This window comes from Apodemus sylvaticus, chromosome 1 (assembly GCF_947179515.1).
Source record: "Apodemus sylvaticus chromosome 1, mApoSyl1.1, whole genome shotgun sequence".
Classification (NCBI taxonomy): domain Eukaryota; kingdom Metazoa; phylum Chordata; class Mammalia; order Rodentia; family Muridae; genus Apodemus; species Apodemus sylvaticus.
Window position 1 is genome coordinate 30944218 of NC_067472.1, and position 23966 is coordinate 30968183.

The 23966-nt window shown below is 40.5% G+C and overlaps 2 protein-coding genes across 3 annotated transcripts in view; one reads left to right on the plus strand and one right to left on the minus strand.

Moving 5' to 3' along the window:
* Positions 1-23966, plus strand: part of Prkg1 (protein kinase cGMP-dependent 1) — a 1198874-nt gene that overhangs the window by 677348 nt on the left and 497560 nt on the right. The window lies entirely within an intron of this gene.
* Cstf2t (cleavage stimulation factor subunit 2 tau variant) lies at positions 14335-18109 on the minus strand. Its single transcript, XM_052187320.1, has one exon. It carries the CDS (start codon positions 17910-17912, stop codon positions 15990-15992), a length of 1923 nt encoding a protein of 640 aa, XP_052043280.1. The 5' UTR covers positions 17913-18109; the 3' UTR covers positions 14335-15989.

Here is a 23966-nt window from a genome sequence, read left to right on the forward strand (position 1 = left end):
TGTATAGTTTTCAGTTTAGTCCAGTGTGTGTGTGTGTGTGTGTGTGTGTGTGTGTGTATGTGTGTGTGTGTGTGTGTGTATATGTGTGTGTGTGTTTGTGCACAAGCATGGGTACATGTGTGTGTGTGAATTTGTGTGTGTGTCTGTCTGTCTATCCGTCTGAAGCACACACTTCTGAAAGGTCTGAAAATGGAAACTCTATAACATTTCTGCTTCAGGAGAAGAGGGTGGGATGGTTTATAGTGAGAAGAAAATTACCAGCAATTCTTTCAATCTTGCTACTAGACAGTGTGTGAATCATTACACTGCCCAGAAATAATAAAAGTGCCTTAAAGGGTCTCTGTTCTAGTAAAGCCATGGTATTCTAAAGCATCTGGGAAATGACTGAAATATGTGTATAAGTTGGTACAGTGGAGCATTTTCACAGACAACAGGAGTGGATAGAAGTTACTGTGTCATATCCTGCTGACCTTTTTCAAAAAGACTGACTCTGTAAGCAACAAGAAAAATATTATAAAATAGCAAGTTTTCTCAAACCAAGACATAATCTAATGGAAAAAAAACCTAAACACCATTAAGTCTAAAATAATAAAGGAACATTCTACCTTTGTTTACCTGAGATGGTGCTGTAGCTGTCCCAAGTCCGGTATTCTGCGGCATCTAGAACCGGGGATGGGCAACAGCATACTTGGAAGTGTTTACTAAGTTAAGATCAAAGGATGGTAGTTATTTACTTAAAACCTAAATCAAATGTTTTCTGGCAAGTAACTTATCATGGTGGCCCCTTGATTTCCGTTTCTTGTATACAAATATTTAAAGTTTATTGATTGTGAGTGAATTTGGGGTTTTTTTAAGTGTTTTTTTTTCTAAGAACCTTTCTGATGACTGTAAGAATATGGAATTGTTTGTCATATTTCCCAGAGAATGCCATTTCTTTCTAGAAAATACAAAACAATGAACATTTGCCGTCCGCTCTCCATGCCTGTCACTTTTGGTCATTTCTACAAGCAGTCATCCTGTCAGGGATCATGTGGTTTCATCACCAAGACTTGCATTTACCATGCAGCTAAACATAGTGCTACACATGCCTGTAACCTGGATCTGGGTAGGTAGAGGTAGAAAAAGCAAAGGCTTTTCTACCAAGGCCAGCTTCAATTACATGGAGAATTTGAAACCAACCTGCACTCCATGAGACTCAAGAAACAAACAACCGAAAACCCAAAAACAATCAACAAAAAGCCACTAAAGGCTTGCACTACCCAATAAAATTGCAACTAGGCTCACTTCCCTGCTTACATTTACATTTGCATTAAGTGGAGCTAAAGTAAAAAGGTGATTCTTCTGTAAGCCTAGCTGCATATCAATGGTGTAGGCTTGTAGTAGTCATTATCACCCCATAGGAGGATTTCCAGTCACAGAAAGTGCTGCTGGAAAGCACTGATAGACCAACCACATTAAAACAAAATGAAACAAAAAGACAACAATAAAACCAAAAGTAACCTTTTTTCTGAAATTATGAGCATGGCAAAGACTTTAGTTATTATATCTTCTCTAGCTGAAAAAAATTACTAGTGATCTGAATGAAAAACAAAACTGCACATAAGGCAACTTCATTGTTTACTTGAGCAAAGAATGATCAAAAGAAGGTTGGCAGAGCCCAAGAGTGAGAGGCAGTCAATAGGACTCCTTCTGAAGTGCATTCCGCTCTCATTCCCACCACAGCATCACAGTCTGCTGATGGACACTTACCACACTGATATTTGAATACTGGACATGTACTTTTTTTCCCCATGAAACCTTGTTGTGTTTTCCATCACCAATAACCATTCACTGAGCTCTAGGTGACAGCATAGTATAAAATGACAGCAGGTGTCTCATTAATGTAAGGTGTCTGTTTTCTCTTTTTATATCCTGGCACTGATTCAGGCCTAATGTAATTAAATGATTATCCTTAAGTAAATGAACTTCAAAGCAATTATTTAACCTTTCTGCTAAAGAATAATATCCTAGAAAGTATTCAGCCACAAGCACTCATCTCAATTAAATGTTACAAATAAAGGCACTTGCATAAACTGCCTGTGTTAAGGCTACTTCCTGGTCTCTTGGTGATCCCAGTGGTTTTTCCTCAGAAATTCCCAACGCCTCTACTTCTTCCATCTTAGAACACTTTCTTCTTTTGGAATGAAATCATACACTGTGAGGTCTCTGTGCCTGGCTTCTTTAGTTCATTCTGTCTTTGCCACGACCACACATACACACATAGTTAAAGTTTGGTTTCAGATCCTGGGACAAGGAACTGTTGTGCATATCTTACATACCAAGCAGACCTGGCCTCCAGGCCCTCCAGCATTCCTCAGTCCCCATCTGGCATACCCTGTCTCCAACCCTAAATATTCTGCACCATCCGATACATTATTTCTCTGCTGGTGTAATCAGACAATTCAAACCACATTAGATTATATTAAATGCACGGGTTTTTTTTTGGGGGGGGGGAAGCTCTGGCAAGTTGAGGCCAGGGAGTGCAGTGGAAGGGAAAGAGAGGGGAGAGGAAGAGAAGGGGAGAAAGCTAGCACAGAGAGAGAAAAGAAGAGAGAGTAGGGAGACCAAAATGTCCAGATTATATAGGGAATAGCCTCTGGGAGAAGGGCAGTCCAGGCCCTGGGCAGGAAATTTCAGGGTTAGGGACAGGGCAAGCAGTTAGTTTTCTTCTTTTGTATTCGTGTCCAGTGCTGCTTACATAGACATACCACAGTGTATCCACACCACTGTTTATGAACTCGTGGGGTGCTGTGTTTTTATGAACACTTTTGTACATAAAAGCTTTATGGGATACTTCATTCCATTCATATTTCCTCTCATTACTGTTGGCCACCTGCCTTTATTTCATCTATCTGTCTATCTTCATTAAAATTAAGCTAATGATATATATGCAAAATGACAGTTTGGATTTTGTGTGTTTGTTCTGTAAAAAGATATAGTTACCTTTTTAGGACTTATTTGGTTCAGACTGCAGTCTCTCTCTCTCTCTCTCTCTCTCTCTCTCTCTCTCTCTCTCTCTCACACACACACACACACACACACACACACACACACACACACACACACAAGAATTCTGCACCCTTCCACACAAAACCTGTGTCTAGAAGCAAGCAATAGCAAAAATCTCTTATGGGTGTAACTTGAATTTTATTTTTCCAGTAGTCTGTACCATTTATAATGACTTTGTTATTTTGTATGAGGAAGTAATTGGGAGAGAATTGACTTTCACCCCCTATTTGTGTTTAGACACTCACCTGGAAAAAAAACAAAATTACCTCAGCACTTGCAGATGGAGCTCAGAGAAGAAGAAAGGGGGGAGGGGAAGATAGAGGAAAAGGAGGAAAAGGGAGAGGAGGAAGAAGAGAGGCAGGGAGGTAGGAAGAGGGGAGGAGGACAAAGAGGAGAAGCAGGAGGAAGAGAAGGCAGAGGAAAAAGAATGTTAAAGATCAGAAACAGCTCTTTTGTTCTCACTGTGAGCATTTTTACCATAACAGTTTATCATCCTTTAGAAAATGAGGTGTGTGTTGAGAAAGAGATCTAACCTTATCATCACCGTCTCAAACCTTCTCTAGTAAATAGTCATTAGCAAATCTGAAGGGCAGCATGTGTGGGAAAAGTAGCCTCACAAATGGGTATTAATCTGCATCTCTGGGGATGAAGTCCAGGAATCCTTGTTCTTTCGGAACCTGCAGGGAATTCTGATAGGTTAGAGCCTAGTTGTTTGTTAGTTGTTTGTGGCTTATTTCTGTTCCAGGTGATAAAGTCAAATGGTCCTAAAGAAAGGATATCTAGTGGGGCCTCCTGGTAGAGCTCACCTTTAATCCCAGAAAGACAAAGGCAGGTAGATCTCTCAATGAGAGAGAGAGAGAGAGAGAGAGAGAGAGAGAGAGAGAGAGAGACCCTATCTCAAAACAAACAAGGAAGAGGAAGAAGAGGAAAGGGAAGAAGACAGATAGACAGAAAGTGCCTGCCATAGATTTCATTGTTCTGTTTATTTGACATTCCCCAGAAAAGAAGAGCCTGCCTTAGATAAATGTCTTATTTTAAGGCAGCTGATTTGAACTTCAGGCACTTGACCCTGGAGCCCCAGAAAGGGCAAATACAAGTGTCTGGAAAGTTTGAAGAACACAGAGTCTGGAAGTTTCACATCTAGCCAAGGGTCTTAGGATGAACAGCAAGCATCATCTTGAGGAATAATGTCCTAGCTTGGTTCCTATTGCTGTGATAAACACCATGACCAAAAGCATCTTAGGGAGGGATGGTTATTTCATTTTATACGATATAGTCCATCACTATAAGCAAGAAAGGAACTCCCAGCAGGAGCTTGAAGCAGAAAGTTCCACACAAGAACAGGATGTAGAAGCTTGCTCCCAGACTTGTTCAGAGCATTCCTTATCAGAGCAGGCCCACTTGCCTAGAGCTAGTCACACCCACGGTGGGCTGGGCCGTCCTAAAAGGCCCATTAAAAGACCCATCAAAAAGGCCTCACAGAAATAGCCACACAACTATCTGATGGAGGCAATTCTTTGAAAGTTTCTATTTCCAGGTGTACCAACTTGACAGCCAAGGTCAGCCACATGCGGTCTTTTGGGACTATCTTGGTCAATTATTGAAATCGTTTAATTCTTAGGTTGTATTTTTGTCTTGCATTCATTTATATAAAACATCCATAAATATTAGGAAGTATTTACCAAGCAAATAGCAGGAGCCCAGGTACTTTGTCCTTGCTTAGAAATACAAGGGTGAGGGCAGAATTCAGATGGGTTCCTTCTTCTCTTTCCACAACAGTTACTGGTCTTGCTGCTGTAGCCCTGCTGAGAATCTGATCTTGTTAACTGCTAACATTTCACCTGCATTTCCAAGACAATACTCTCTACACAAAAGAGGTTGATTTGCAAGTACAATTCCTAGGGAGAGTCTTTCTCTTTATTTCTTCTTGAGTTTTTAAAAATCACTGACATTTTGGGGGGAGGGGTGTGGCAAGACAGGGTTTCTCTGTGTCTCAGGGGTTTACTGCAGGGAACAGACACCATGACCAAGGCAACTCTTATAAGGACAATATTTAATTGGGGCTGGCTTACAGGTTCAGAGGTTCAGTCCATAACTATCAAGGTAGAAGCATGGCAGCATCCAGGCAGGCATGGTGCAGGCAGAGCTGAGAGTTCTACATCTTCATCTGAAGGCTGCTAGTGGAAAACTGACTCCCAGGCAACTAGGAAGAGGTTCTTAAAGCCCACACCCACAGTGACACACCTACTCTAAGGAGGCCACACTTTCTAATAGTGCCACTCCCTGGGCCAAACTTAAACAAACCATCATACTCTGTGTAACCCTGGTTGTCCTGGAACTCACTGTAGACCAGGCTAAGTTTGAACTCAGAGAGCTGCCTGCCTCTGCCTCCTGAGTGCTGAGATTAAAGGTCTGTGCTATCACTGGCTTTAAATTAGGCTCTTGTTTGCTACCTGTACAAATTATGACATTATTTTATATCTATATGACTGAAACTTGATTATATTCACAGCTCCACCGTGTTCACCTTTCTGTGTCTCTCTTTCCCCCCTCTTTATGCTCTTCTTTCTCCCCGCAAATAATTCCCTTCCTGCTTCTCTGCCATATATGCGCTCAGAGCACACCGGGCTAAGGAAGCATTGGATAAATGTAGAGTCAGAGGGAGGCAGTGTTCATTGGGGGTTTTCTGAGTACTCAAGTGACTAAGTATGTCATGTGATGATCATTAGGTAACTGCTAGATGGAAAATGAATAAAATAAGCTAGTACCTTTAGTTTCTGCTTTCTATGTCTTAGACATCATTTAAGTAAATTTGTAGGTCTGTTTCCTTAAGTCCACTGCAGAGACACAGCTATGTGTGAATTATAAACCACTAAATGAAGGTTGACTGAGCCATAACATTTTGATCCATTTATTCTAAAGACAGATATATCTTCTGCAGGGAAAGCAGGGAGGGGTGAGTAATTGTCACACTGCACTCATAACAAAAGCGTTAAAGACACATGTACTCTATAAACAATATTATAATAAACACAAACACTTCCTCCAACTTTGTTATAGGGCTATTAAAGTGTGCCTTGGACAAAAGAAACATATTTGTGAAAATCTGCCTTTTATTGCGCCATAGAACTATAAGAAATAAGTAAGCCACGAGAATTCAAGCTAGACCAAACCCTGATTCTATATTAGTTTGTCTAAATCAAGATTGCTGGAGCTTGGAATGTCTTAGGTCAGAGTCGGCTGCCAGAGGGGTTTTCTCTCTCAGATTGCTTTCCCCCTTGTTAAGTCTGTTACATTTCTTTTGTACAGAATACAGCTTTACTGCGTAAGTCTAGAGGTACAGGGAGTTGCTGGCTTTGTTCCAATGCCTCACCACTTTGTTCCTATGCAGACCACTTAGGTTTAAAATAACTGACTCCATCTCTGTTAAAAAAAAATAAATAAATAAAAAATAAAGCTCCATTTTAGGAGTGTTTTTTTTTTTTAATCTCTTTTGAGGAGTAGGTCCCTAGAGTGTTGTTGTTGTTGTTTTGTTTTGTTTTGTCATCCTTGTTTACTTTTGAGGTGGAAATAGTTGTGCTGCTTTTTTCCATGTTTATATATATGGTTATCTTTCAATATCTAGAGAAGCAAAGAAACCCAGCTTAAATTCATGCCGTTTTCATGCCTTCTAAATCCATACTGTGTGTGTGTGTTAGGAATAATAACAAACCCTATCACATACCTCACATTGAAAGCATATTACACTCAGGCATGGTTTAAAGTGTGTTCTCAAACAGTCATTGTAACTGCAGTGGGTGGCAATTATCCTAGTGTGCAGAATCGAAATAAGGCATTGAAATGAGTCATGTAAGTACTGTGTGCTAGAGGCGGGGTTTGAATGCAGATGGAGACTGAGCTCTCTAGGTAACACTGTATCTCTTCCCTGAAAAAGCACTTCCAGTTCCCTTCAGAATCAACCAGTGTCTATACAGCTATAAGCCATAATTCCCTGCCTTCTCTAAAAGCATTGGTGGGGGGGGGGGGGGGGGGATAACTGAAAACCCTTCCTTCTAGTACTGCACCTTGCTTCCCCTCAGGTCAGTTCTTAAATCATGAAAGAAAGAATTTCTCATATGTTAAAGACCTCACCATCTCATTATCTGCTTACCTGTAATAAAAATGCTAAAACTAAGAAAAGGTTACTTCATTTGATTGCTCTATTTGTAGTGAGTGAATCACAGTGGGTAGAAATAGAAATTTAATCCCAGTACTCTGGTAGAGGTAGGCAGATCTCTGTGATTTCAAGGTGGGCATCGAGTTCCAGGACTAACAGAGTTACCTAGAGAGACCCGGTCTCACTACCCTCCCCCTCAAAAAAAAAAAAAAACATAAAAAACAGGCTGGCTGTTCATCTAAAGTTTACTATGGAGTTCTTACATGATATGACAATACCATTCCTGGTTTATATCCAAGAGAGGTGAAAATACAGGCACATGGATATAAAAGTAACTTGTATATGCCTGATGTAATTGTCTTGGAGGCTTACTGCCTCTGTCTGCTAACCTAGGCCTAGTCCTGGAAGCTTCTAGCATCCGTACAATCTTGTCGAGGCCTAGAATATTTTCGGCCATTTTAGTTCAAATTCTTCTCCATGCTGTCTGATCTCATCTGGCTTCCGACTTTTTGCAGACTCCTACTAACTTTGGCAAGATGTTCTAATCTTCTGCCTCCTCCTTTTGCTGGCTAAACAGACAGATCATCTACCTAGCTCACCGGCAGTCCCCAGGAAGCTACCTTGAAAGGCCTAGGTTAGTCGTGGAGTACGAGGAGTCTGAACATGGGTAGCGGTGATTCCCGTGTATTCAGGTCATTTATCTCACAGCCTCACTAAGAGGCTTTGCCGTTAGCGCTGGCTTAGCTAAGGTTCTATTGCTGTGACGAAACACCACGGCCATAGCAACTCATAGAAAGGAAAACATTTAATTGGAGCTGGCTTATAGGTTCAGAGGCTTAGTCCTGTCTCCTCATGGTAAGACACATAGTAGCGTGCAGCAGACACGGTGCTAGAGAAGGAGCTGAGAGTTACATGCACATCCTGATCCCCACACAGCAGCAGGTGACTGAGACACACTGGCCAGACTTGAGCTTATGAGACCTCAAAGCCCCACCTCCCCAGGGACACACTTCTTCCAACAGGCCACACCTCCTAATAGTGCCACGCCCTGTGAGCAAGCATTGATACAGGTGAGGGAAAGGAGGCCATTCCTATTCAAAGCAATGCAAACAACTAGATGTGGCTTTGAATTTAAATTATTTGCTGGAAAGGTTTTAAGCTCAACCACTTAAACTCAATGTAAACATTTCCTTGAGAAAAACAAAAACCTACTTTGATTAATTTTCAAATGGTAGTTTGGTTAGTTTATACCCTTAATGACATAAGATCCAAAGACTATCTTGAAAAGCACAAAGTACAGCAGAGAGTTTGGAGACCCTATCAGATACTAGGCAGATGCTTGGATGGTTCAAGTTGTAGTCACTCTCTCCTAGGTTACTTTAGATTGGTGATTGACTTCTGTCATGGGTTAATTCTCACTGAATAGTAAGCAAAATGACCTTACTGTTTTACAAATTCTCCTACTGCCTAGAAGATAAGGTATGAGAAAAACTCTTAAAGAAATCTCAGCAGTAAGACTTGCTGAGTGAAGAAAATTAGAATATTGTAACATAATTTTGTGAAAGATATCATCTACCCCAAGGAGGCACAACATGGCTATAACAGTTTTTCATGTACAATGTTTCAGGTGATAATATATAATAAAATGTAAGTGTATTATTTCCATAATTTTTATGTAACTTCCCCTCTGCTCAGGAGGAAAATGAAAGGGTCACATACATTGGTTAAATGCATACAGCCAAGTGTCTTCCCCAAACAACGTCAGCTGTGGCACTTTCTGTTGGGTTTTTCATCAGGGCCAGTGTTCACATGATGTTCAAAAAACAAACAGGATTTCTGTTCATGTGCTTACTTGTTCAATATGGCTTCTAGCTGACGTGTTCCCTCTAGATAGTCCTCAGAGTGGGTAGGAATTTTTCCCTCCCAGTTTGATTTTCTATGTTATTAGGTAAATTAAAACATCCTCCTATTTCTCATAACAGTAGTCTTTAAGGCACTTTTGTCTTCAATTTTATTGTTTTAGAATCTTGTCTTCAATTTTATCGTTTTAGAATTACTTTTAGGCAGTGTTTTGCCAAGGAAACTTTTGGCTATAGGTCCCCGGAGAGTTTATTAAAATGTAAATACTCAGCAGGTCTGGGATGAAAGGCAAGCCTCCGGTTTCCCACGTGCTCCCTGGTGATGCCCATGCTGATCAATCAAGGACCACTTTAATGAGGGAGAGATTAAAACACATCCCATTTACTAGAGCATTTAACCCCAGGGAGAGCAGGAGGGAGGAGGGCCCTCAAGGTGACAAGCTGCTATCTTCCCTGTGGAGAGGGAGGGCTGAAGATGAACAGAACCAAGCCTAAAATTTCCTGAGGGGGTTTTCCCTTCTTTATCTGAAAAATTCTTGAGAAAACAGAAGGTTTGACAAGATTTGTTAAAAATTCAAACCTCCTCTCAATTGAAATGAGCGACAGATAGATTCAACTACTTATCCAAATAGGTTTAAAGCAATTTTTTGGGTTTGTTTTGTTTTGTTTTGGGACAGGGCCTTACTATGTAGCTCTGACTGTCCTCCAACTCACAGATCCATCTGCCCACCCCTGCCTTTAGGATGCTAGGATTAAAGGCATGTGCAATCTCGCTCTGCTAAAGTATTTAAAAAGTGGTCTTTTAACATTTATTTTTAACCCATTTTAAAAAAATCTTTCTTAAGTGTGCAGTAGTTTTCATAGAAATAACCTTTTAAGTCAATACTTATTCAACATACCTATGTCTTATTGATAACAATAGCACAAGTAGGGCTTGAACTTAAAGTAAAACACAATTGATGTGATATACATACACACATATGTATTTTTAAAGCATTCAGCAGTTTTAATAGACACAGTCATGTATTTTTGTAGCATAGTTTACATTCTGTTTACCTAGACCTAGGTCTGTGACTATAACCCTCGTGTGTGTGTGTGTGTGTGTGTGTGTGTGTGTGTGTGTGTGTGTGTGGTGAGGCAGGTTCTTTGAACTTGCTCTGTAGACCGGGCTGATCTTGAACTCACAGATCTGCCTGTCTCCACCTTCCCAATGTTGAGATTAAAGGTGTGTACCACCACAGCCCAGCTTCACATCTGCATATTATAGTAATAAATAAAATATACATATAAACATTTGGGAACAAACACAGTTGTTATAACTGTAACACAAGGATAATGAGTACCTTATGAATGGCAGCCGTCAAGTTTCCTGTATAAATAGACCAATATGCTCTGTAAAGGGTGGCAGAATACAGCTCGGTCCAATTGGATATCTAAGTGGTGTTCTGAGAAGGTAACTATGCTGGACAAACAAAAAGAGAGGAAGTGGGCCAGGGACATGGCTCAGTGGGTAAAGAAGCCACCAAGGCTGAATGCCTGAGTTTGATCCCTGGGTTCCACATGGTAGAAGAGAAACAACTCCCATAGATTGTCCTCTGACTTTCATATGTTCACGTACACACACACAAATTGTGACAAAAAGCTAAGACATGAAATAAAAAAAAAAAAAAAGCAAGGAAATGGAGAGGGAAAGACCATATATGGTCCTTTGTGTAGGACTTCAGTGATGTGCAGGAAACACACACACAGATAAATGTAAAAAAATATTTTTTTAAACAGGATATAGGTATTTGGGGTAAATATTTAAGGTTTTAAATTTGGGGTAAAATTTTTAAAGTTCAAGAACTCTGTGATAAGGACATGTATTAATCAGGCAGTCATTATGGGAATTTCTTTGGCCAATATAGAAAATCTATAATATTAACAATTTTTGGTTTTTGTTGTTGTCATTTTGGTTTGTTTGGGGGCTATTTTGTTGGTTGCTATTACAGGAATAACCTTCATAAACCACTTGCTAAACAAGTTCTCTTATTTCATACATGTCAAACTTGTCACTAATGAATCCAACGGACCCCAAAGAATACAATTCTAAGTCCCAAGTATTACGAGGATTGATTGGCAGCCTTATAACTCCTTATAACTCAAAAGAAGGAGTTGAATCTGTCACAAGACTGGAAAAAAACATACACAATCAAAATAACAAGAAAGATTTGAAAAAGTTGAATGGTCAAGGGAAACCTGTGTGCAGGCTACCAATTCAATAGTTCTTGCCTGAAGATTTTGAAAGACAAAATTTTGGTAATAAACTTAGTAACTATCCTAGGAATTTCACCAACACATTTTTCTGTTGCTGAAAAAAAGACAGGATGGAGCCCCTTCTCTCATCACTGACTAAAAACGAAATCATGTTAGGTATAGGCTTAAAGAAAAGAAGGAAATCTTAATAGGCAATTTATTTTGTTTCCACCTGCCAATATTTGTAGTCATGCTGTATGCTACTATATTGATCTAACATGTGAGAATGTGTGATGCCTAGCCTATGAACTATTATTTTATGAATGTTAATACACTACGACACAAAGCCGATAAAGTACCATTACATTAACTCAGGTGTGCTATTTTTTAAATTGATACATAGTTCAAGTTCTATTACAGCTAATGTTTAAGACAAAGGGAATTGAAATCTGAGTTATTGCAAATTAATTTTTTTTCTGAGGAAGATTAATTCGAAACCTTCTCATTAATGCCCACAAGAAGCTTGCAAATAGATGCAGAGATTAGAATATGTGGCTTCACATTAACTGCAGGCAGTAAGAGGAGGAGGTATGAGGTAAGAGGTGTGTGTGCGAGAAATGGTTCATACACTTATATAGATTTTTCATGTAATGAGAGAATTCTGGTTAAAACAGCTAATTAAGTAAGAGAGACACAATGGTTAGGAAGAAACTGTTTCCATTTCTCTGTGTCTACAGTATTATCCATTCTACTGAGGCAGACCACAAATTATTAACCTAGCAGATTTAGGGCGGAAAAAAAAATCACTTTTTTGATAATCTGAAGTTCATTCCCAATGCCTATAAATATTATACATGCCGAAGAACATAAGTATTTATAATAAAAGATTTAGTGTATTTTATTCCACCTATGAATATTTTACCTACCCTTAAGCCTTAAGTCAGTTATAAAGAAATACTTTCCTATGCAGCTGGTAACCACTTGGCTTCCCTTACCATACTACTTACAAAGTAGCTGGTGTTTTTTACTTTTTGATAGTGTGACCTTGTCTCAAAAAGTAAGAGTTTCAAATCAGTAAGCATTTCAGAGTGTATAAATGTACACGAAAGAATAACAAGATCTTATCACTAGATCTAAAATAAGTATTTAAAAATACTATAAATCAATACTTTATTATTTATGTATTTATTTATTTTGGTTTTTTTTTTTTTTAATTTGTTTTTTTCCGAGACAGGGTTTCTCTGTGTAGCCCTGGCTGTCCTGGAACTCTGTAGACCAGGCTGGCCTCAAACTCAGAAATCCACCTGCCTCTGCCTCCCAGAGTGCTGGGATTACAGGCGTGTGCAACCACCGCCCCACAATACTTTATATTTAAATAGCACTGATTGATTTTAATTATACCTATAGCTTTAATTATTCATAATTTCCTCAATATAAATCATTTATGGGGTTTTTTTTTGTGGGGGGGGGGGTTGTTGAGACAGGGTGTCTCTGTGTAGCCCTGGCTGTTCTGGAACTCTGTGTATAGACCATGTTGGCCTTGAACTCAGAAATCAGCCTGCCTCTGCCTCCCGAGTGCTGGGATTAAAGGCGTGTGCCACCACTGCCTGGCTAACTTCGGGGCATTTTTGAAAATACCTCGATGAGAGTGAAATGTTTCAACTGGAGAAGTCTGTTTAGATTAACTGAATAAATAGAGCAGGGGCCAACAGTCTTTGTGAGGACTCAGATGTGACTGCTAATTCAGTTTCCCTGTCACAGTAGGTGGCTGCTCATAACTGTCCTAAGACATCATTAGACCTGAGAGAGGAAACGAGGTTCTGCAAGCTTTCTTAATGTGTCTTTACAGTGTGGATAGCCAAGCTTTGCAAGCTGTGATACATTCTCAAAAATGGTTTCTACCACTAAAATTCCGGTCATGTAACAATCTCAGATTAGCTCACCTTCGACAGATCTACTCAGTGTATAGCTTACAGATTTACAAGCTCCAGAAAAATCACATTTGTGCATCACCAGTAACAGAAGAGGCTATTGTGAAGACACTTGGTGAAAGTCAACCATGAAATAATCCCCCACAGCATGTACTACCTGAGTGAGAAACCCTAAAGTTTGTAATCAGTATTATATTTCTATCACCTTCAGTGATAATGTAAACAAATTTGTGTAGCAGACATAGTTTGAATTAGTCTCCTATAAATGAATCAGGGCCCTTTATTTTCTTTATCAATACCAGAATCCGTAAGTATTTAATTAGAAATGAGAAACTATTTTGGCTAGTGTGGCCCTAGGTAGCCACTACTCTCTTTACATAGCCAAGGAAGACCCTGAAATCCTTATCCTCCCTTTGGAGATTAACAGGTAACTGGGTGGTTGTGGCACAGGCCTGTAATCCCAGCACTCTGGGAGGCAGAGGCAGGTGGATTTCTGAGTTCAAGGCCAGCCTGGTCTACAGAGTGAGTTCCAGGACAGCCAGGGTTATACAGAGAAACCCTGTCTCGAAAAACCCAAAATCCAAAAAAAAAAAAAAAAAACACAAAAACAAAAAACAAACCAGAGAGAGAGAGAGAGAGAGAGAGAGAGGGAGATATGACAGGTGTTTTTTTCTAATTTGTATCTTAATGCAAAGAGCTGTTATAATTTGTTTTGTGATGAATCTAAGTCCTTTGAGGATAAACTTGTTCTTAACGAGATTTTTTTTCCAACTAAAACTGGGTGTTTTACTCTTCGTGAATACTCAAGTGAGTAAGGCACTTTCCATGCCCCTTGTAAAGTGAAAGTTCTTTCCAGTACAAATGCTGTCAGTGCTTGAGAAACCTGGACCACAATACTCCAAAGGAAACAGCATGTCTGATATGGGAGGTGTCATAACGGACTGGCAGTGTCTTTGTAGTATTCCAGCTGTTGAACTACATAAAGAATAATTAAAGGTATTTCCACTGGTTTCCGTAGTTTCACTTTTTTTCTACAAATGTATGCATTTATCTCTTAAAAAGTTATTTCCCAATGTATTAAATAAAATTAAACATACAAAATATCTTAATTATACAACCTTTTTATTTAATTTTCATTAAACAATGCAGAGGTTTTCTTATAACAAAGACTGTAAGAAGTTTGGGGCTAGCAACCGCAATTTCGAAAGGAGCAAGCAATTGGAATTAGCCAGAACTAGCACGAAGGTACAAAACACAAACCCACTTCAGCAGAGGAGAGGCAGAGGAAACCACAGGAAGTTTAACACGAGCACAAAGAACTAATCGGTGAAAAATAGCCTAGGAATGAAAACTTTGTACACTTAAATGCTGGAACTTTGCAAGGGGAAAATAAGGCCTGGGGTCAGCTCTTTCCCTAAGGCTACGCTTCCCTCTAGCTGGGGATTTACTTTCCTACAGAAGAATGTCACTTGGTCAAGTGGGAGCTTGTGCTTATTTCTGCTCATTAACTAGCTATGACACGGTGTCTACATGCCACACTTAAGGTCAAAAAAAAATAGCAGGGTAGCTCTAAAGGAAATGTATTAAATTCCAAATCTCTTATTTTAAAACACATCTCATAGGAACGAATATTATGACCAAATGGCTGTTAAGAGTTGTAAGAAATAAAGTATTAAGTTAACTGAGCAGAGCTCTCAGTCCTCTTGGGCCTCAGTTCTAGTAAGGTAGTAACAGGAAAGTACTCCGTGAAAGTTATCCAACTCTAAGACCCGTCAAAATGCAAAGACTAAGATTTTTTAACTTCTGATTCTTACTGACCAAATGGATTCCATCTGTGTATGGATAGTGGTTTATCAAAAACCTGGAAGCCTTACTGAAAAAAAAAAAAACAAAAAACAAAAACAAAAAAACAAAAAACTCCATGACTCAAGAAAGTCCATCTCCATGCCTAACTGCTTCTTTTAAGATGATGTGAAAAAACTACTTACAACCAGGCTTGGGGCTTTTTTAGAGAAATGTATTAGATCACTTTAGTCTCCCCAGAGAAGGCTTTATGTCATTCAGCTGATGCTACAACTGTCCTACAAAATCACCAGTTGGGACCTGGCAAGAATATTAATTGTCTCAAAAAAAGTCAGATAAATGAAAATTATCTTTTCACAGATTAACAATGCTTAAACAAAACAAAACAAAAACCCCACACCTACAGCAGACTTCTAGTTCCAGTATCTCAAAATAATTTCAAAATAACTAAGAGTTAACTTTAGTACAGTACTCTACTGCCTCCAAAATACAGTATTTTGGTTTACCAAAAAGCATATCTTAACATTCTGACATTTAGTTCAATATACAACCAAAAACCTTTAAACTATCTTAGTATATCAATACTGTAACAAGCCACTATCAATTTTTACGTAGCTCATAGTTTACTCAGTATTCTTAAACCGCAGTTAACAAAGTGCAGACATTATTACTGCTGCATCTTCCTCATAGCCTTATTTAGAATGATGTAGAATGTTTTCAGGGTAGCTAGTAGGGTAACAGCTACAGAGTGAACAGGCCCATCCCTCCACCCCCACCCTCCATCAAGAAACATAAAGGAAAGCAGAAAGTGACACGGCTAGAAATAAGATTAAGGTCCAGAGAGAAGGAAACCTTAAATGGTTAAAGTGTGCGAGCACAGAGGACAGCTTTTTGCACCACGTCATGCCACAGAATGAACTCTGAAGGAATAACAAGTACTTCTCAGTTGAAAACCATTCAAGAAGCACCAGTGGATTTCTGGATTTGTTCCTTTAAAATCAAAATACTCTGCCTTTGCTCAGGAGGCAGCATGGCAATCTGATCTGCAGTCAGCTGAAGAACCTGCATGATCAACGCTGCTTTTTCTTGATCTTGTGGAGTTACCTGGCTTTGCCCAGGGCTAAAACTGCTAGGCTGGCCTCCACCTTGCTTACTGGCTCCCTGCATCCCTCCCTGCATCCCTGCTGCCTGCATCCCTCCTTGCATGCCTGCTGCCTGCATCCCACCTTGCATGCCTGCTCCCTGCATCCCTCCTCCTTGCATGCCTGCTCCCTGCATCCCTCCTTGCATACCTGCTCCCTGCATTCCTGCTCCTTGTATACCTGCCCCCTGCATGGCACCTCCAGGATTTCCCACTCCTGCAATGTTTGGAACCTGTCTAGGTCCCTGAGGGCCACCTGCCCCCATATTAATAGGGCCAGGACCCTGGATTCCACCAGTCATCGGACCTCTGGAACTAGGGCCAGGGCCCCTCATCTCTAGTCCTCTTGCATCCATGCCTCTTGCTTCCATCCCTCTGGTTTCCATTGCACAGGTCTCCATCCTTCTTTCCATTCCGCGTGGCTCCAAGACCTCAGTTTCCATGGGCCGAGTCTCCATCCCTCGAGATTCTCTGCCTCCTCTACCATCCATAGGAAGACCTCTTTGATCTATCATGGGACCTCTGGGCTCTCCAATTAGCATTCTGGGATCTGCTGCTAATGGTCCTCCTCTCATATCATGCGAGGCAGGGCCACGGTTGTCATGACCATGATGCATTGGGGGACCCTGGTGGGGTGGTCCCAAATAACCTCTGGGCTCTACGTCTCCAGTCACTGAGAGCAAAGTCCCTCCACGTGGGTCATTTGGAGCATCTCCCAGTAGTCCTCGAGGAGGTATGCCACCGGAAGGCATGGGTCCACGAGGTATTGGCGGTCTAGGATCTGACATCTGCATCTGTCCTCGCTCTAGGGGCACTGGACCAACCACTGGCATGCCAACTTGTGGCTGCATTGCTCCTCCCGGAGTTAAGGAACCAGGTCCAGGTCCAGGAACTGCAGCTGGTATTGGCCCCGGAGCTGGAATTCCTCCCTGAATAGAGGTCTGCATCAGAGGCGGAATGTCCTTCACTGGTCTTCTTGGCAAATGCTGAGGCTGTGGGGCAGGAGGATTCTGTTGGTTCAACATAACGTTAGGTCCCTGGCAGAGGCCAGGGGCAGGGCCCGGGCCAGGGCCGCCAGGCCCGCTAGGGCCAGGCCCACCAGGGCCAGGGCCAGAGACAGGCTGAGATTTGCCTGGGATCAGCGGTGTGACATGTATCTTACGATGCAAGATTTTCAGTGCAATCTCTGGATCCATGATTCTCATCACCACTTGTGCCTGCAGCAGCGCATAGGCCAACTGTGGGTTCTGAAGGAGCATGTTTCGAGCTTCCTGGTGACTGTTCTGGACACACAACTTCATCTGCTTCATCAGCTCAAACATCTGCTCTGGGGGCAGGCTGGCGACCGCTCTAGTAATCGATTCTGGAGCATCTTCTGGATCAATAGGGTCCCCATAGGGCGAGTCAATGATGGGGGCTGCCGGGCCTAAGCTCTTTAACTCCTCCTTGTTCTTTTCACTGGCAGCATTGTCCACCCGAAGCGCTCTCCCACTGAACTCTCGCCCATTGAGGTTCCGCATGGCACTAAGCGCAGTCTCCTGGTCTTGGTACTCGCAGAAGCCATAACCCTTGGGCTTTCCTGTCTCTCTATCGTAGACGAGACGGAAACTGACAACAGAACCAACCTCGGAGAAAATGTCCTTTAACTGCTCCTCCGTCGCCTCATACGGAATGTTCCCCACGAACACCGAACGCAGTGATCGATCCATGGCCGGGTCTCTGACCGCCAAGCTCGACATGATTCCTGCCGAGCGTACAGCAGAGAGTAAATTCGTCCAAGGGTCGTCCTCTGGCGAACCACACTTCCGCTCTGTAACGGAAGCAGATACCAAGCTCCGGACAGAAACCTTTCTGTTAGAAATCCTTAGTTCCGTTAGGCTGCAGAAACTGCTTCCTGAGACCGGACTAATTTATCCACCGCTTTCCGCCCCCGGCAGTGCGCTCGGTTGTCTGCGCCTAGTTACTGACAGTAGGACTCCTTTCTATGATCCGATTGGTCGAGTTTCCCCGGCGTCCCGCCCCCTCTTCCTGCGATCTCAGGAAACGCTAGACCTGACCTTATTAAAAATGGCCGATCGGACTTCACTGTGGTAACCCGTAGCGTCAGCCTCTCCTCACCTCGGGGGCAGTTTTCATTGAGTTCCACCGGCGGGAAACCGCCATCCGGAAGCTGATTTAAGGCTTAATGAGTTTTCACAGCTGCTTCGTTTAGTATAGAATATTAGAAATATTTAAAATTGTATTCAAGATTATGAAGTTAATAATGTTGATATTTGTTCCTTAAAATGTCTTAACATTAAAAAAAAGTTCTCCCCAAGATAAAATAACGTTTCTGTCAGCTGCAGCCCCGCCCCCAAGCTATGGCTTGTTCAAACTGTGACTAGGTCCGGGATCTTGGTAACTTCTGTGTGCACAGGTTGTTGCTGAGCTCATGTCTCCCTCCCTTTATTGATTTTAATTGACATTAATGCTAAAGTGGAATTAACTAAAAAGTATGCCTGCAGAGTATGGATTAATCGATTTTATTTATCTTTCATTGTATACATATAGGTAGTTGTGATTTATTTATTTATTTATTATTTAAAGACAAGGTCTCTATGTAGTCCAGGCTGTCCTGGAGCTCAGGCTGGCCTCCAGGCCAGCCAGGACTACATGAAATGAGAACTTTTAAAACAAATACATTTATATTTAGTCATGTGTGTTTGTATGACTTTTATAGTTGTGGATTATATAGATGAAAGGACTACTTGCAGGAGTTGGTTCTCTCTACCCAGGGATCACACTCAATACATAGGGACAGTACTTTACCCACTGAGTAATCTCTCCTATTCTGGGTTTTAGAAGTTGAATATTAAAGCTTCTTATTTTTAAAATAAATTCCAGCACAATTAAACCAATGTAGACTTACGCTAGTGAAAAGCTCTTGGGCATATAGTACTATTCTATAACAAAATGTCATTAATTCTGTATAAAACAAGCATTTTTATAGTTAAAATTTAGTATTGTAATTTATGTGCTCTGTATACATAAAATACATTCAGGATTTTGAAGACTAAACACAAGAAATATATAAAACAAAATTCTTGCCAGTTTTATACTTTGAATAATGCCCTTTTTTAAAGGCCAATACATAATGCTCATAGTTTTCATTTGGAAAAAAATTTTTAAAAAATCAGGGTTTATATTTTATTTGTTCTTGTTTTTTGTTTTTGTTTGTTTGGGGTGTTTTGTTTTGTTTGAGACCGGTTTGTCTGTGTAGCTCTGGCTGCCCTAGAAGTTAGTCTGTAGATCAGGCTAGCTTTGAACTCAGAGATCCTGCCTTTGCCTCCCAAGTGCTGGGCTTAAAGGAGTGGGTCACTACACCAGGCTATGGTTTATGTTTTGAAGAAAACTATATATGGTATATTTTTATACTCAGTTGTCAATTAATTCAATAAATTAAGATATCATGTGTACTAAAATAAGTTTTGTTGCTTATACGCGGGCCCCTTTACAGCCCAGGTTGGCCTGAAATTCAGTGGGTATGTAGTTCAAGATGCCTTTAAATTTGCAATCCTCCTGCTTCTCCCAGTGTATACTAGGATTAGAGGTGAGCACCACAAGCTTTGTCTTTACCCGACTGGTTGTGAAAGAAAACACAGTAATCAAACAAACAAAGCAACATGTGGGGCCTGTGGAATACTTAAAGGTATTAAAACATTAAATAAAACATTCACCATAGACTGGGCATGGCAACTCACCTTTAATCCCAGCACTTGAGACACTTTCAGAACATCCCATTCTTTATTTCGAGTTCCAAGCTAGTGATGGCTACACAGAGGGACCCTGGACACTTTGACACTTGTCTCCATTAAAGACTATCTGCTTAGTCCCTTGTGGAAATGGTGTTTAACTCTTACTCTGAATTTCTTTGATCATTTATCAGTCAAACTAAAAATTAAATGCCTTAACTGAAAATCGTATGTGCTTTCAACAAACAAGACTGACCAACAAAATCACCCAAATCTCTGACAGATTTGCTAAACATGTGGTATTTACAGGAGGGGTAGTCACACAAGTCTGGAATTGCAAACACATGGAAGCCTGCGACAGGCTAAGGCTCATTTTGAGCTCAAGGATAACATGGGCTATATACTGAGTTTCAGGAAAACTCGGGATACATGAAAAACCTCCCCTTCTTTTTAGCTATTTTCAGAAATTGAATTTTACACAAAATTGTAAACACTGTAGTCTTTGTGAGCCTATAAAATGTATTAAAACACTATATTATAAAAAATTCACCATAAACCGGGTATGGTGTCTCCTACCTTTAATCTCAGTATTTGAGACACTTCCAGAACAGCTTCGTCTACAAGCTAGTCATGGATACTCAGTGAGACCCTCAAAACATAAATAAATAAAATGCACTTTGAAAGAATTCACTATAGATTGAGTAGATCAAATCTAGACCTTTTTTGTTTTTGTTTTTTGGAGTTTTTTGTTTGTTTGTTTGTTTTGAGACAGGGTTTCTCTGTGTAACTCTGGCTGTCCTAGAACTCACTCTGTAGACCAGGCTGGTCTCAAACTCAGAAATATGCCTGCCTCTGCCTCCCAAGTGCTTGGATTAAAGGTGTGTGCCACCACTGCCTGGAGACATATTCTTAAGATATTTGAAAAGTGTCAGGCTCAGTTTACCCTTCTTTCTGAGAATTGACTTGAGGACTTCAAGCCTACTACTAAATTATAATCCCAGCTCTGACCCCAGGGACATTTTATAATTGTCTTGTTTTCTTAAAGAATAGCAAAGCACTCCACAAAGTTTTTTCTAGTCCCTCCCCCTTCCTGTAGCTTAAAAATAATTCCATTTTCCCTTGGATGCAAGTAGTTCCTCATCTGGACCTTTCTGTTGGTAGTAATTCTTTTGCCTCTTAGTAGAACTGTGACTTTGCATCTATAATATCACTCAAGGAAATATGTAGGTCTTTTTATCCTTTGACCATCTGCCTCATATTTCTTATTCCATAAATATCTTTCCAAACACTGTCAGTACAGCAGTGTGAAAACCAATTTGTTAGAACAAATTCTCTGCATGAGTTTTGTGTACCGTTTTATCAGCCTCACCAGTTTAAAAAAAAACAAAGACTCCAAAATTCAAGTTTCCTAAGCCCCTCATATGAAAAACACAGATATCTGTTTGCTGAGGTCTAAAGGTAATTTAATGAAGGTCATAGTTGGAGAATTATTCCACTTCAAGGAGAGACTCATACCATAAATATATAGATATTGAGCTAACATGTATACATGAGGATATTTTTTGTTTGTTTGTTTGTTTGGGTTTGGCTTGTTTTTGTTGTTTTGCTTTGCTTTTTTTGTTCACCTGTGCATCCTCAGTCTCTGAGGTGAAGCTTAATCTCTGGAGTTCCTATTATTTCATTATCTGAATGGATGATTTAAAATGCCTTTAGAGTTTGAGAATTAACATACCATTTAACCTAGAAAGAAACCAGTGACATTAAATAGCACGTTCACAGCCTGCTGCCGGGATGCCAGTTGTCATATTCTTAGGTTAATGATAATTCCTCCTGGATACTATTTTTAAGAATTAGATATGCGGTGAGGTATCTAGAAATAGAATAATCTATATTCCTAAAGAAGGCTTCCTGGTAGAAATGGTATTAAGGGATGGCTCACAATCTCTTGTAGACACATGGTGAACAGAAGAGATTCAGACAGCAGCTGCACTTGGCCAAGATAGGACATTGGGATCTGGTGTTTTCTTATGACCTAAAAGTACGCTAAGATGCCTCGTGATCATGTGATGGGATACAGTATAACAGTTCTGACTATTAAATTCATAAAAACAGTTGTGATAGTAAGGTCAGTAGGCTTCTTTTTTTTACCTCCTGATAGCATAGGCTCAGGAAAAGCCAACCACATTGCATTAGCTTCCAGCTGGGCTTTTCAATCCTTTCCACCTAAGTGTGGCCTTCCTACCTTTAACACCCTCTGGAAAGTAGCTTAATTTTTACTACTTATCCCTCTTTACTTTGTGTACTTTTCTCTGGCTGACCTGCGCACTTCATTTTCCATTGTACACAATCTGTGTCTTTCTACCCCCTGGCTCCTGCCCATCTTGCCCCTGTATTCCTGACACCTTCTCTTCCCAGTTCTTATATTCATTTCACCACATTCAGGTTCTTGTTCCTCAATGCTTACCTCAATGTCTTTCCTACTAAAAGCAACAGTATGTGTTTGGTGGCCATGTATTCAAAATATGTTTGAGGGCTGGAGAGATGATGGCTCAGCAGTTAAGAGCACTGACTGCTGGGGGCTGGTGAGATAGCTCAGTGGTTAAGAACACTGACTGCTCTCCCGAAGGTCCTGAGTTCAAATCCCAGCAACCACATGGTGGCTCACAACCATCCGTAATGAGATCTGACCCCTCTTCTGGTGTGTCTGAAGACAGCTACAGTGTTACATATAATAAATAAATAAATAAATAAATAAATCTTTAAAAAAAAAAAAAGAGCACTGACTGCTCTTCCAAAGGTCCTGAGTTCAAATCCCAGCAACCACATGGTAGCTCACAACCATCCATAGTGAGATCTGATGCCCTCTTCTGGGGTGTCTGAAGACAGCTACAGTGTACCTTCATATAATAATAATAATAATAATAATAAAGAATCTTTAAGTTAAGCAATCAGAGTCCTGCTTTTTATGATTTATAGCCTAATTGGAATTAGGCATAGAGATGTTAATGAGTTTGTCTAACTAGCACAGGCAACTATTTTACATGTGCCACTTGAATCAAGAAATCAAGCTGGGCAGTGGTGGTGCCTGCCTTTAATCCCAGCACTTGGAGGCAGAGGCAGAGGCAGAGGCAAGCAGATTTCTGAGTTCGAGGCCAGCCTGATCTACAGCGTGAGTTCCAGGATAGCCAGGGCTACACAGAGAAACCCTGTCTTGAAAAACAAAACAAAACAAAACAAAAATCAAGTTTGAAAATGATTTTTCTATTCAATGAATGGCTTATATATACAGAGTAAGAGGCAAGGCTACAGTCTGAAACCAGGTCTCTTGAAATTAAGCTTCCTACTGCTCGATTAGCCTGGTGGTCATGGGTTACTGAGGCCTGGACACAGCCTCCACTGGCCTTTTTCCTGATTAGCTCTGAGTGTTACTAATTGCAATTTTGACATGACAATCAGTGCTATGGCAACAGATGGGCTGTGCATATAAAAACGGAATCAGTTGAGAAAGATGTTTTCTCCTTTTTAATGGGTAGGGCCAATATCAAACCTCAACTAAGGCTTTTTAAAAGCGTGCAGCCACATAGGTAATGAAGTCATTTCTATAAAAGAGCCTAGATTGCTCAGATTCCAAATTAAGCTTTTCTGAGGCGTATTTCCCCCAAATTTGTAATACATTTAATATGAAAAGAACACAGAGGGAAGTAAATAGTAAATTCCACTTATGATTCACTGTTGTTGGCAAGAAAAATATTATGTAAATTTGAGGCTCTGAAAGTATACCATTGCACGACTACACGGTAAATGGGGCCAAATGTGGTATAGTCAATTACCAGTCTATTGACAGGCTAAGAACAAGAGGCACAAGGACGAGGCCCTGGACCAGAATCAGCTGATAATTTACTGACATCATCTGTAACTGTGTCCAGGTCTTCAGTCTCTGCCAAGCAGTGTTCCCAGGGAGTAAGACGAAGGGGGTTAGACGTCAGACTTTAATCTTAGGCTGACAAGAAATCATACACCTTGGATGAATTAATTCTCTTTACCTCTGCTTTGACATCCTTC